The 12,566-nt window shown below is 35.3% G+C and overlaps 2 protein-coding genes across 2 annotated transcripts; one reads left to right on the plus strand and one right to left on the minus strand.

Annotated features, from left to right (window-relative positions):
* LOC141688809 (squamosa promoter-binding protein-like 15) lies at nucleotides 1-5,222 on the plus strand. The gene is made up of 3 exons (XM_074492919.1): nucleotides 1-509; nucleotides 4,039-4,172; nucleotides 4,300-5,222. The coding sequence occupies exons 1-3, from the start codon at nucleotides 241-243 to the stop codon at nucleotides 4,887-4,889; spliced, it is 993 nt and encodes a 330-aa protein (XP_074349020.1). The 5' UTR covers nucleotides 1-240; the 3' UTR covers nucleotides 4,890-5,222.
* A 1,034-nt stretch (nucleotides 5,223-6,256) lies between these two features.
* On the minus strand, nucleotides 6,257-12,096 carry LOC141692909 (uncharacterized). Its single transcript, XM_074497867.1, has 6 exons — nucleotides 11,755-12,096; nucleotides 11,465-11,655; nucleotides 11,286-11,375; nucleotides 9,207-11,176; nucleotides 8,987-9,059; nucleotides 6,257-6,827 (listed from the first exon to the last, which is right to left on the minus strand). The coding sequence occupies exons 1-6, from the start codon at nucleotides 11,849-11,851 to the stop codon at nucleotides 6,657-6,659; spliced, it is 2,592 nt and encodes an 863-aa protein (XP_074353968.1). The 5' UTR covers nucleotides 11,852-12,096; the 3' UTR covers nucleotides 6,257-6,656.
* Nucleotides 12,097-12,566: the final 470 nt, after the last annotated feature.

Raw genomic sequence — 12,566 nt, forward strand, 5'->3', positions numbered from 1 at the left:
GTGGGGTAATGGGGTTTTAGCAGCTACAACAGTAAAGTGAAGTGTGTTTGTTCAGATATCATACATACATTTATAGCCCAGTATTGTCAGTGACTTCACTCCATTGCTTTTGTCCAAATTAGTACAGTATTAAGAAAGCCTACTTACCATACTTAAAAGATGTTTCATATTTCTAACTAGCCTAAGCCTACTGCAACAGAACCCCAAAATAAACAAAGGTGCCTGCAAGAATAATTAAACATGGCTTCTGCATCTCCCAATGCCTTTGAAATCTACTTTGATGATGTGGGTGGTGCTGCAGCTGATGGGTCTCCGGCAAAGAAAGGGAGAGGCGGCGGTGGTGGAGGAGGAGGACAGGTGGTGTCAAGATGTCAAGTGGAAGGGTGTAATGTAGATCTGAGTGATGCAAAGAGTTACTATTCAAGACATAAAGTTTGTGGTAAGCATTCTAAATCACCTAAGGTGGTTGTTTCTGGTATTCACCAAAGATTCTGCCAGCAGTGTAGCAGGTCAGTTCTTGACCACTTTTTTTCTACTTTTCTTTATTATTATTATTATCATTATCATTATTATTATTATTCAGTATTCACTCGTGCAGTTCTTTGCTTTATTTGGTGTTATTGTATTGTTTATTGCCTTTTATTTATGAATGTGGATGCAATCTGTTTTGTGGAGTGGAGAGGAGAGGAGTACATATTTTTGCCATTTTGGGGGTAGGCTTTTTGTTTAAGAAGTATAAGTTTGTACTTGTGGAATTAATAAAGTAATTAGTACTATACAATGTAGATTAATTAAGATTATACAAGTTGTGATTGTTTGACTTTTAAGGGTGTTTGTCCTTCCACCAATTAACACCAGGAGAGAAGCATGTGTAAATGTAGATAGTTTTTCACTAAGATGAGGTAATTGTGTTATGTATATGCATTGTTTGAGTGAGGGCCGGTGTGGCTCTATTCTTGTAATAAACTCGAACTATTCGATTTTTGGTTTACCCTCAAGATAGAGATTTTTGGTTAGAATATATAACATAAGATTCGGACGAGGCCTCCCACTAATAACTTAAAGTTTTAGATGAGTTGATTACTTAACATTTTCACATTCAATTGATGTGTTATTAATCTCGTATTTATAATTATGTTTTATTCAATGACGGTAGCATTTTGTGTGTACAACTTTTGTTGTACTCCATGACTTGATTGGTCTGCAGCATAAAGTAGTGAAGTTTCTTAATGGTCGTACTCGTAGATATTCATGTTGATGAAACATTTGATCAAGTCAGTCTTGAATTATTATACAAGACGAAAATCGTAATTTCAGTTGAGCTTCTATATTATGATCTTTAAGGGTGTGTTGTATATTAGAAAAAAGAAAGTGAGTTATTTTGGCATAAACATTATTTGCAGTTCCATTCCATTTATAATCAGGAACTTTGTGAACAAGAATTTTTAAAAAACTTGTAATGCATGTGAGAATTATGCAAAGTTAGAGAGTTGCATCGGGAGATTACCAAGAGATGTTTTGCATCAAATGAGGTGGTGTATTCAAGGGTGGTAAGCGAGGGAATAACTAATTTTTGTACTACATTGGTATTTTTACTCTTTTCTGAAGGATTTTCATGTCAAGTTATATGTGTTATATATGTTAGTATTTGTTATTGCAATTAATTCGAAAATAGCTCTGCTTGGATGCCATCCTAGCATAGTTCACCTTATATGTCCTTTAATTATATTCTTCGATTCACAGCCTGACTCCCTGTTATGTAACCAAATAAGTGACAAATATTGTATATTACTGGATAAGGACGAGGTAATGATCATTATTGATATCTCAAGCAATCATCTGATAATGACTATTCACAAATTATGCCGTCCATCTTATCCTAGTACAGCAGTAGTTAAATGCTAAACAAGTCTCCACCTGGCTAAACTGCTCTCTCGTGATCGTCTATCCAACTTCGAAAACTTACATAATTTGTATCTATTGCATTCTTTTGAATGTTTGATGTTAATATTTTCATACAGAGAAATCTGTCAGCGAAGAAGGATCCTTGATTTTGACCTACTTCTGGCAACATTTTTTTTATATTAGACATTTTTTTCTGGTGTGAATGGGTGACAATGTTTATTTTTATCAACTTAAAAATTATATATGCAAAATTTTTATCAGCTTATAGATTATATATGTGTTTGCATATAAGGAGCAGCAATAAGCTTGCTTGCTTGCTTTAAAGATTTTTTGTCCGTTGCCTTGTATAAATCTCAAGGTGAAGGTTTTGATGCGTTTTACATTTTACATGTTCTCCCTTTTCTGATGTTCATGCATCTTATCGTTATGCATCTTAAGTACACAAGGGCCCCATCCCTTTTATGTTTGTTTATTTGTTTGTCATATCTCGTGGGTAAATCAACCTCTATGAGGAGCATTGGGTCCTAACCAACAATTCCGGTCAAAGAGATAATAGTCAGTAACCTGCTTTTGTTACATCACTTAAGCTTCTTTGTAGTTGCTATTATGGGGGATTGCAACATTAATATTATGCCTAGTATCCCCGTCTCAATGTTTTCCATGAGTCTTGCCTTGATGTCTTCAAAGAAACAATAAATGTCTTGTAATTACCCTCATCACCTGGGAGAGTAGTTTTATTTCATTAGTTACAATAATAAAAACTTTCATTTATCCAATAATAAAGTTTTTATTGGTGCTACGAGTCTTTGTCTTCTCCTTTACTTAAGATTTTCTCACAATCTCAATTGACCCTTTATAGTCTTCGACCATGGTAGAGCTAACCTTGTTTCGCTATCATTGTTCACTTTCTTTGTTACCAGCATTTGTTTGAATTCTGCAAAGCACCCCCACGAGACAATGGATTGAAATTATCCTTCATCCATTTATTACTTTTTCCTTGTCTCCAGAGGAAATGTTTGAGTTATTAGGGGGATAAAATGGAATAACCTTATCCTTCCTCTATTTATTACTTTTATCTTGTCTTTAGAGGAAATGCTTGAGTTATTGGGGGTGATAGGCGGGTTTAGGACTTTGTACTGCTAGCAGGCACTCCCCCTTCCAAATGTAACTTGTAAAATATGATAAGAAAGAACTGAAATGGGCAGCTGCTGCATTTGCAACTCAGTTCATTCAGTTTCTGACTTTCTGTATTTGTGACTAGAAATATCTTCCATAATATGAATTATAATTTTAATAAATAAAATTATAATGTATAAGAGTTCCATTAAAGCTACCCAAGTCATGAAGGTACTTGAACTAGAAGTTCTCAAGTCTTAGTCGCCTCTTCAATATTAAAGTGCCATATAGTGTTCCACCATATTCTAGGCGGTGTGGACAAATCTGTAAATCGTCTGAATGTTCCGGAACCCTGGGGGTTCCTGATGCATTGTCACCCATTGTCCACAGTGAAGCTGGCAAGGTATGGCATGAAGCTCTCAGATTTCTTCTTTTTGGTACACAAAGAGTTGGAGTACGTGAGGTTGATTTTTGGGTCAGACGTTCAGTGAAAAATGAAGCTATACTTTCCGAAACCTTACTTGGCCGAAATGTAGATATGCTATTGCAACTTAGCAATAGATGTAAATAGAAGAAGAAAAAAAAGGCTTTGGAAACCTGCTTTGCTGCTAAGATGATCTATGCCTTAATCACCTGCTGATGGATATATTATTATTAATTGCACAAGATAAGTTAAGAATGTTATGTTGATGGTACTATAATCTGAAAAATTTAAGGCACTGCGAGGTTATATGTTGGTTTTGGATAGTGCGTGATATTTTTGGTTTTGTGGATATCTCCTCTACCAGGTAATAACATAGGAGGCCTGTGAACTTGTGTAACCAGTTCTTAAAATTAAGTAGAAGTATAACATTTTAGTTCCCGGGAATCTTTAACATCAATGATTTATTTCCTGTATCTTATTGTGATGAGTTTGTACCAGTTTAATGAAATGATAATTTGCTGTTTAATGAAATGATGATTTTCCGGGTCTCCATTTCTGTGGCAATAAATTTATTTTGGATACTATCTTCGCAGGTTCCATCAGCTGCCTGAATTCGACCAAGAAAAACGTAGCTGTCGTAGACGTCTGGCTGGCCACAATGAGCGTCGGAGGAAGCCACAAGTGGGATCCCTGTTGTCTGCACGATATGGAAGTTCATCCATCTTTGGTTAGACATCCTTAAATTATTCATGGCGGATATTCATGAATTGTCGTTAACTTTCATCAGATCCATCTGTTTTGCTTTAAATTCTACTGCTAGCAAAGTTCTAATGCTTGATAATAAATCATTATAGGAAATGACAGTGGAGGTGGAAGCTTTCTTATGGACTTTTCTGCATATCCAAGGCACGCTGGGAAGGTTGAATCCGGAAGTCAGGACCCTGGTTCTGGAAATTTTCTGTCAGTCCCATGGCAAAACAACTCAGAAAGCCGTTCTCCTGAGCTTCAACGTTCAAATAAGAGCATCGCGTACCCTGCTCATGCTGTTCCACCTGGAGGATGTTTTGATGGAGTTTCTTCCGACTCCAGTCGTGCTCTCTCTCTTCTGTCAAACAATTCCCGTGGCTCAATAAACCGATCTTTGAGTCTCGGTACAAATTACGAAATGGATACTTATGGTTCGCATATGGTTCAACCAGCAGTGACTCAAGGTCCAAACATCAATCAGTTCTCTAGCAACTCTTGGGGTTTCAAGGGCAACGAATCTGGAAGCGTCTCTTATGATATGCATCCTGAACTGGGTCTTGGGCAAATTTCACATCCTGGTACCAGTCAATACACGGGTGATCTGCAACTGAACCAGCAGACTGGAAAACAATGCATGGACATTCAGCATCCAATGGGATACGACGAGTCTGCGCAGCATATGCACTGGTCTCTCTAGAGTATCGACTTTGTATTATCGGGCTGTGGCTCCTTATCGACTTTGTGCTTCTTAATCTATGAACTGCAAGCTACTGTCCCTTTCTGTTGTCGCGGAATAAACCCAAGTTATCTATCTAATTTTAGTTCAATGCTGTTAAGTTGCAACTCTGCAAGAGATATGCTGAACTTATTTTAATTAAGTGTTTAGTGGCCACAATCTGATGATCAGAGAAGTTGGTTCACCAAATTATTAATCATCAAGCTGATGAGAAGTGTGTTGGGATTGCATATTTGTATTCCTTTCATCTTGTTTCTAATTTGCTTCTAAATAGGCACGTTTAGGTTTCTCTAATTCTTCTTCTTAGGTACCTAAATTTTTTCTCAAAATTTTCCCAAGTAGTAACACATAACACGTTTTTATTTGTGAACGCATATGTATTATATATGCGCATAGAATTTCATATTATTATTATTATGAAGTAAACAATAATCTTGCAAAACGTGTATACAATTTTTTTTAAATGTTGTCGCTGATGGAGCCAGTTCTGAAGCCCATGTAACTTGCACCATGTAGCTAAAGCCTATCTAGATTTTTTGTAAATAATCATTTGAACAATTTATGTAAAAACTAGTTTATAGCCCGTGCTTTGCATACCGGGGATCTCAAAAATTATTTAATAAAATAAATAAATAAATTTATAATTGAAATTGAATAATATGATTATGAAAAATTAAATTATCTATTATCTATATAATAAAAGTAATGCATCTATATTGTGATAAATTTATTTAAGAATTACTTTCATTACATATATTATTTTTATTTTATATATTTTATGAGATTAATTCTATAAATTGATCCGTTAAAATTTAAACTTTACTTGAAATCTGTTTTAAAAACTTACTATAAGTGGTTTTCAAAAAAAAAACTTACCATAAATAACACAATTCATATTTAAAATTGTATTGTAAAGTTTCTATAATTAAAATGGGTCATAATAAGTAATATGGATACCAAACCTAAAAATGGATAGTCCACTGGATCAAATTAAAGATAAAAATCATATCCGAACCAAAATATGGATACCAAACCTTAGAAAAGGGTTATTCAACAATTTATAATATATAGATTACTCGCCCCTTTTTATATTAGCAAAAATACTAACAAGGTAATTAATGGTTTAAGTTAGTTTTGTCCTCCCACCTCAAGATAAACTTCTTTGTTCATACATTAAACTGTAGAGGATCCTTGATCAAAGAGCATACAGTATTTTTTTTACTGACCTAAAAATTACACACTTCTAATAACCAGGTTGTAAAATTTAATTAGACTCCTACTTCTGGCAGCACATTTTTGCTATGCTTTGCCATTTTCATAATCCAAACTCAACTAAATCAGGTGAAAATTGCTATGGATGAATCTATATACACACATATATAGCAATGTTGAGAAGCTATCTTTTGCCATCAAGCTAACACTATCACATCCAGGTGAAACTCGAGAGATATATAGTACTATTCTTCTTTACACTCTGGGAATCAAGTGGTAACTCAGAAAGTAAAGAGGAACATACAAAAATCTATATTCTGCTGGTCAAACATATAATTAACAGTTTTACAGTAAGCTTTACTTGTAGAAGCCAAGAGCAGAACAGCTACAAAAGGATGATGGACATTTAGGAGGTCAAGTCAAAACGAGGTATATCAAGGTTCCAACTAAGCCAGGAGCAGAGCAGCTACAAAAGGATGATGGACATTTAACAGGTCAAGTCAAAACGAGGTACATTTAGATTCCAACTCGATTTTTTCTTACTTTTGAAGAGCCTTTGCACATATTTCTCCATTTATCTTTCAGGTCTACAGCTGTACGATTCACGAAAACAGCACCCCCAAATTCTAAAATCATCTTCCAGGGCACTTGTTTATCATGATTACTTGCAAATCTCTTTACTCCCGCCTGCAACAATGAAAAGACATTGGTAAGGCATATCTTTAATGACCACTGATCAAAAATATTGATCGAAGAATTAAATGGGCACTGATCAAATATTGATCAAATAATATGGTATCTGATGCAGGACAGCTTTGTAAAGATGATTATACAAAGTAGAAATAAGAATTACGACGAACTTGGGTGGTTCAACTGCAAAAGACCTGCTTCTCAAAGAATTTCCAACGGTGGAAGGATAGAAACTATAGATCGTAACTCATAAACAAAGAGACTCAATTAAAAATAATACTATACTATACATTAAATATATACAAACTACTTAATGACATATACAAATTCTTCAGTTTGGTTGCCCGTCAATATATCTTTTAACTAGAATAAACTGAGAAGTCCCTAATTTGTATTATTCCAAGGCACAAGCCATGTTCGTTTTAAATGGGATATAATAGAATTTAAACTAGAGGATATTTATGCAACATACAATTCATTCCTCCACTGCTAAGAGAGTCCTCATTCATACCTCCTATTAGTGTACTTGATAAATCTCGTGATAAGAAGTTGCATTTAATAGTGTTTTTCACACAAACCTAATTCACTATTCTCTGCCATGTTTAATATCCTTTACATTTTTTCTTTTTATATTCATACCTCATACCATTCCAATCGAAAACAAAAGGGTAATTTCTATGTTACAATTCTCATTAATTCTATGGCTACCTGAACACAGTTGGCCGAGTAAACAATATATAAAACAAACTCAGAGCTTTAAAGAGATGCCATCTTGATGCCTTCTGAAGGTGAGTAAAGATTTCTAGGTAAAAAATTATAACAAAGACATGGGAGGAATACTAAGAAGCTAAAAAATATTCATGGTTGAGTATGGTCATCAATGTAAAAACATCCTACTTTTTTTTCTATATTGAGAGAGTTGCATGTACAACAACGGGTTTCTTATAGTGCTTATAGTGCTCAAAGATAATATCAAAGATCTTTTGTTATTCTTCATGTAGGTAAGTCCTATGTATCTAGTAAGATGTCCACTATCGATTACAAAATCTACGATAGAGTTATATGTCCTCCCAATCTCCCATATGTTTTGTGTTGCACTAAAAGAATGTTATTGTTAGGGAAATACACACAAATATACAACCAAACAAACAATGCAAAATACACACACAATATATAATACACACACAATATATAACGCGGAAAAACCCACGTCCCAACTTGTATTATTAATCCAAATAATTATCAATAATACAATCAATCGTATTCACTCGAGCGATACTTAAGTCAAACAATACTCAAGCATACATCAAAACAATAAAATGACTATGTATATATAGCCATCACGAACTTAGCCAACAATACATACCTAATCTGATTACAATAATAATTGTCTACCCATACAATTATTACTCATTCCCATTATAATAATAATTGTCAACACATACAATTATTACCCAACTCAATTATGATAATAATTGTCTACCCATACAATTATTACCCAATCCAATTATGATAATAATTGTCTACCCATACAATTATTACCCAATCCAATTATGTTTTTTATCACCAAGCTCATACTACGTATTGGGTTTAACTCGAACAATTATTTCATATGCTACAATACGATATGTAACATTCTCATATATCCTCAAACGAATATGTATATATTCAGCAATTTTGCTTCAAATTCTTCAAAGCCTCATAAATTTAGCCTATGCTTTCTTTAATATTTGTGTATACGACTATACGGTTAGAGTTCTGTAAAACCTGAATGCAACAAAGCTAAGTTTCTGCTAAGATTTTTAGTTGCATCCGGAAGTTGAACACTGTCAAGACTCTAAGTTGATTTGAGAGAGTAAAGTGACAGTACAGTGAATATGCGGAAAGAAAAAGACTATTTTAGAGCACTAAATTTATACTGGCTTCATGGAGAGTAATAAACTTGGGCTGGAAACATCAATAAGGTTATCAGATATTGGCCTAAACCCAACTTCATTTTGGTCTTCGACTTATATGTCAGAACTCTAAAGAGATGACTCAAAGCAGAGCCAATGAAAAACCCCAGGTATTGGCATAAAAACAAGTTTAAATAAAGATTGTGCAAACTCACAGACATAAAATTTATAATCAAAAGACTATCAGAAAAAATTTAGTACCGTTAGTGCCTCTTCCTCGGGTATTGACCATGGAATTTTCTTTCTTTTCAACAGTCGGAGTGACGGATACGTGCTGCAAAATATAAGCGATATTAGAATATTTGGGTAGGCTAGCAGTATTATAGTTGGCAACTATAAAAGATAAAAGACACTTGGGTGATAATAGGAAGGTAAAATTTACATTTCAAACAATCTCTTTAGTTTCAAGTTAGAAACTTACTACTGCGGTTCTCCTTTCTGGACTCTCAAGGAGGGATCAGTAATCAATTCCTTTTTCTCTCCTGAACTTCTACCTACACCAGAATGTGTTGGCTTTTCAGGTTCACAAGGTAAAACTGGTTGTTGATTAGAAACATCTTGCTCCTTTTCAGTTCCAGCATGTTGCTTACACCCATGAGCAATTTTCATATCTTTAGATTTCGACCCATGAGCAATTTTCATATCTTTAGATTTCATCTTGCTCCTTTTTGGCTGATGTGAAACTTGCTGAAGTTTATCGACTGAGGCAAGTTGTTCACTTCCTCCAGGCAGTGAACTCTCAGCTTCAGTGTTCTGGGCAAGTAGGACAGGAACCTGCAGTTCTGGTTCGCTTGGGGATTGGAAGCACACAGAACTACCCCTTTCTGCATTTCTCTTGTCTTCTAATGCAACTTCATTTGCTCCACAAGTTACATCTCTTGTCCTTTCGCTACTTGATGAATCACAGGATACTGAAGGCTTGTTTCTCATATTTTTTCTGGAACTATTTTCACTCGCTCTGCTCACAACATTCTCAGGCCTGCTTTGTTCAACACATTTATTGCAAATTTCAGATTCCTTCAAGTGATTCAGATCTTCCCTACGAGAAATATTGGACAATTTCCTCACTTGAGGTTTCTCTTGGTTAATGAAGGTCACAAGAGCTCTCCTTGCCAAGGAGTACTTCTTTTTGCATTCCAAGTACTCCGAAATTGCTTGCGAATATGCACAGTACGGACAGTAAAAGCTCGTTGCAGCATCAAAGGTGGCTGCAACATCCATGCATTTCTTATGGACCACTCTTTGGCAGGATCCAGAAGCACAAACCAACAACTGCCCACCTATCTTACACACCATACAAAGTTTTTTTGTTCCATTCAATGTTGCCAAGGAATCTTCACTGTGTGAATGTTGAGAGTTTAAAAATGCATTATTTCTTATAAGGATCTCATCATGTTCATCATCACTCAAACTTTCTGGTTGATAATCATCCTTCACTGTAGCTTTAACCTCACCACCGCGTACACTATCAGGGTTCAGTAAAAGACTATGTTCGGATTTCTCTTTGGCTCCAATAGAATTTGTTCCTTGATGGACAAACAACGCTGAACTACATCTAGTTTTCAATTCAACAAAGCCTTCACAATCTTTTTTAGCTTCTTCGGACCTGATGTTTAAGTTACGTTCTTTACCAGATGTACCTTGAGTCATTTTTTCAACATTACAAGTACCTTGTAGTTGATTATGCAAGAGTTCGGCATTACCGACAGTGGAGCTCATTTTAAGCTTCTTCGATGCAACGTGATCATAATCAACATTCTCAGAAGTAATGGTCTCTCTTAAATTTTCTACCCGAATTTCTCTAAATAAGTCCAACTCTATTCTGCCACTATGCTGGAAAACGGCTTCAGGAACATTGTCAACATTCATTCTCTCATTAGAAGAATCCAAGTCTTTACCCGCTACTGCCTTTTGATTGCAAGTAGAGAATTCGGCATCACCGACAGTGGAGCTCATTTTAAGCTTCTTCGATGCAACACGAACATAATCAACATTCTTAAGGGTCTCTCTTAAATTTTCTACCCGAATATCTCTAGGTATGTCCGACTCTGCTCTTCCACTATGCTGGAAAACGGCTCCAGGAACATCGTCGATACTCCTTCTCCCTCTAGAAGAATCCGAGTCTTTACCCTCTACCGCCTTTTGAGCGCAGAAGGCATCCTGCTTTCGTTTCAGGCAAGGAGATGATCTCTCTTTATTAGCAGTAGCTGAGTCACTCATAACCTTCTTTCCAGATGACAAGTCCCCGGCGGGAGGATTCTTGATAGCATCAGAGCCGCTCCCTTCAGGCCTCGTTGCATTCCCATCAGAATGATTTTTATTTAGCAAACCGCTCATTTTCATGGCATGAAAGGGAATCAAATCACTCTCTTTTAAAATCACATCCTTCAGCTATAAGCAAACACATAAAACACAAGAATCACACAACAAACATTAATCAAATCCCCACTTGTTATAGCTTCAATTACATCCCAAAACTCTAAACAAAAACAATCCGTACCTGTTCCAACCCGCTTTTAGGCAAACAAGCTCTTTTATCCCGAACAAACGCCTCGACATCCCTTACTGACTCCTGATTCGCACTAGACGACTAATAATACACAAAACAACAATAAAAACGCTAATCAAACACTCAAAAGACATCGAGAACCAGACCACATAAATACACACACCACATACTTTAAGTTGTAGTTGTCTAAGCACATTTTCGCAGGAATCAGAGGGACTAATACGAGCACTAGAATCCGGTTTACGAGTAGAGTTGCCTTTATTGAGAAGAGATAAACTCTCCAAAATTCGCAGGCACACCAATTCCTTGGCATTCTTGCCCTCATTCTTTCGAAACTCCCCCGGAATCTTGTTAACCAAATCTACAACAATAACCGTATAATTTAAAATAAATCTACGACAATAACCGTATAATTAAAATACACACATTATAAATAAATGATGGATACGATAGAGAATACCAGTGAGGAGAGATGTCGGAGTTTCATGAGAGGCGAGGGCTTCAATCGCTGCAATCCAGGGAAGAGGAGTTTGATTACGACGCCGTTTAGATGCCATGGGAGTGTATGCACGATTTTCGAGGGCTTCGGGTGTTCAATTTTAACGTCACCGGAATTGAATTGAGTAAGTTTTGGGGGTTTATACTTATAGGGAACTGGAGGGTTTTTAAAATATAAATTGTATAGGGCAAGGATCAAACTGCCGTAGTTTTGATCATTTTGCCGTCGGTTTCGCCTGAGAAGGTTTTGAGGTTATTCGAACGTTTATGGGAGGCCGGAGTGTTCGATTTGAACTGTGGGGGCTCTTCAGTCAAAAATATTAGTAATTGATATTTGGGGTTAACGCGGGTCGGATTAGTCGGGTTATGGTTAATAAATCGAACCAATCTAATTAATTTGATTTTTAAAAAATGAATCCGATAATAAAAAATATATAACTCTATCCTTCATATGTTGGGTCAGATATGGTTCGGTTTTTGTTGGGTTAAAATTTGAATAAAATTATTTAAATATTTTTTTAGGATTCAAAATTTCAAATAAATTTAACTAAAAGTTGAAGTAAACTTGTAATTCCTCGTAATTTAACTGAAAATAAATATTATTGGATACTATATATATCATATACTCTTCTAGTTTAAAGTCAATAATTTATAGTGTGTTATCTGTAAAATAATAATATTATTTTGAATATATTGATTAATACAATAAATATATAAATTAAAATTTCAAACAATAATATTATAATTATAACATCGGATTGGGTTGGGTTTGTA

The sequence above is a fragment of the Apium graveolens genome, chromosome 10 (assembly GCF_009905375.1).
Source record: "Apium graveolens cultivar Ventura chromosome 10, ASM990537v1, whole genome shotgun sequence".
NCBI classification, from domain to species: Eukaryota; Viridiplantae; Streptophyta; class Magnoliopsida; order Apiales; family Apiaceae; genus Apium; species Apium graveolens.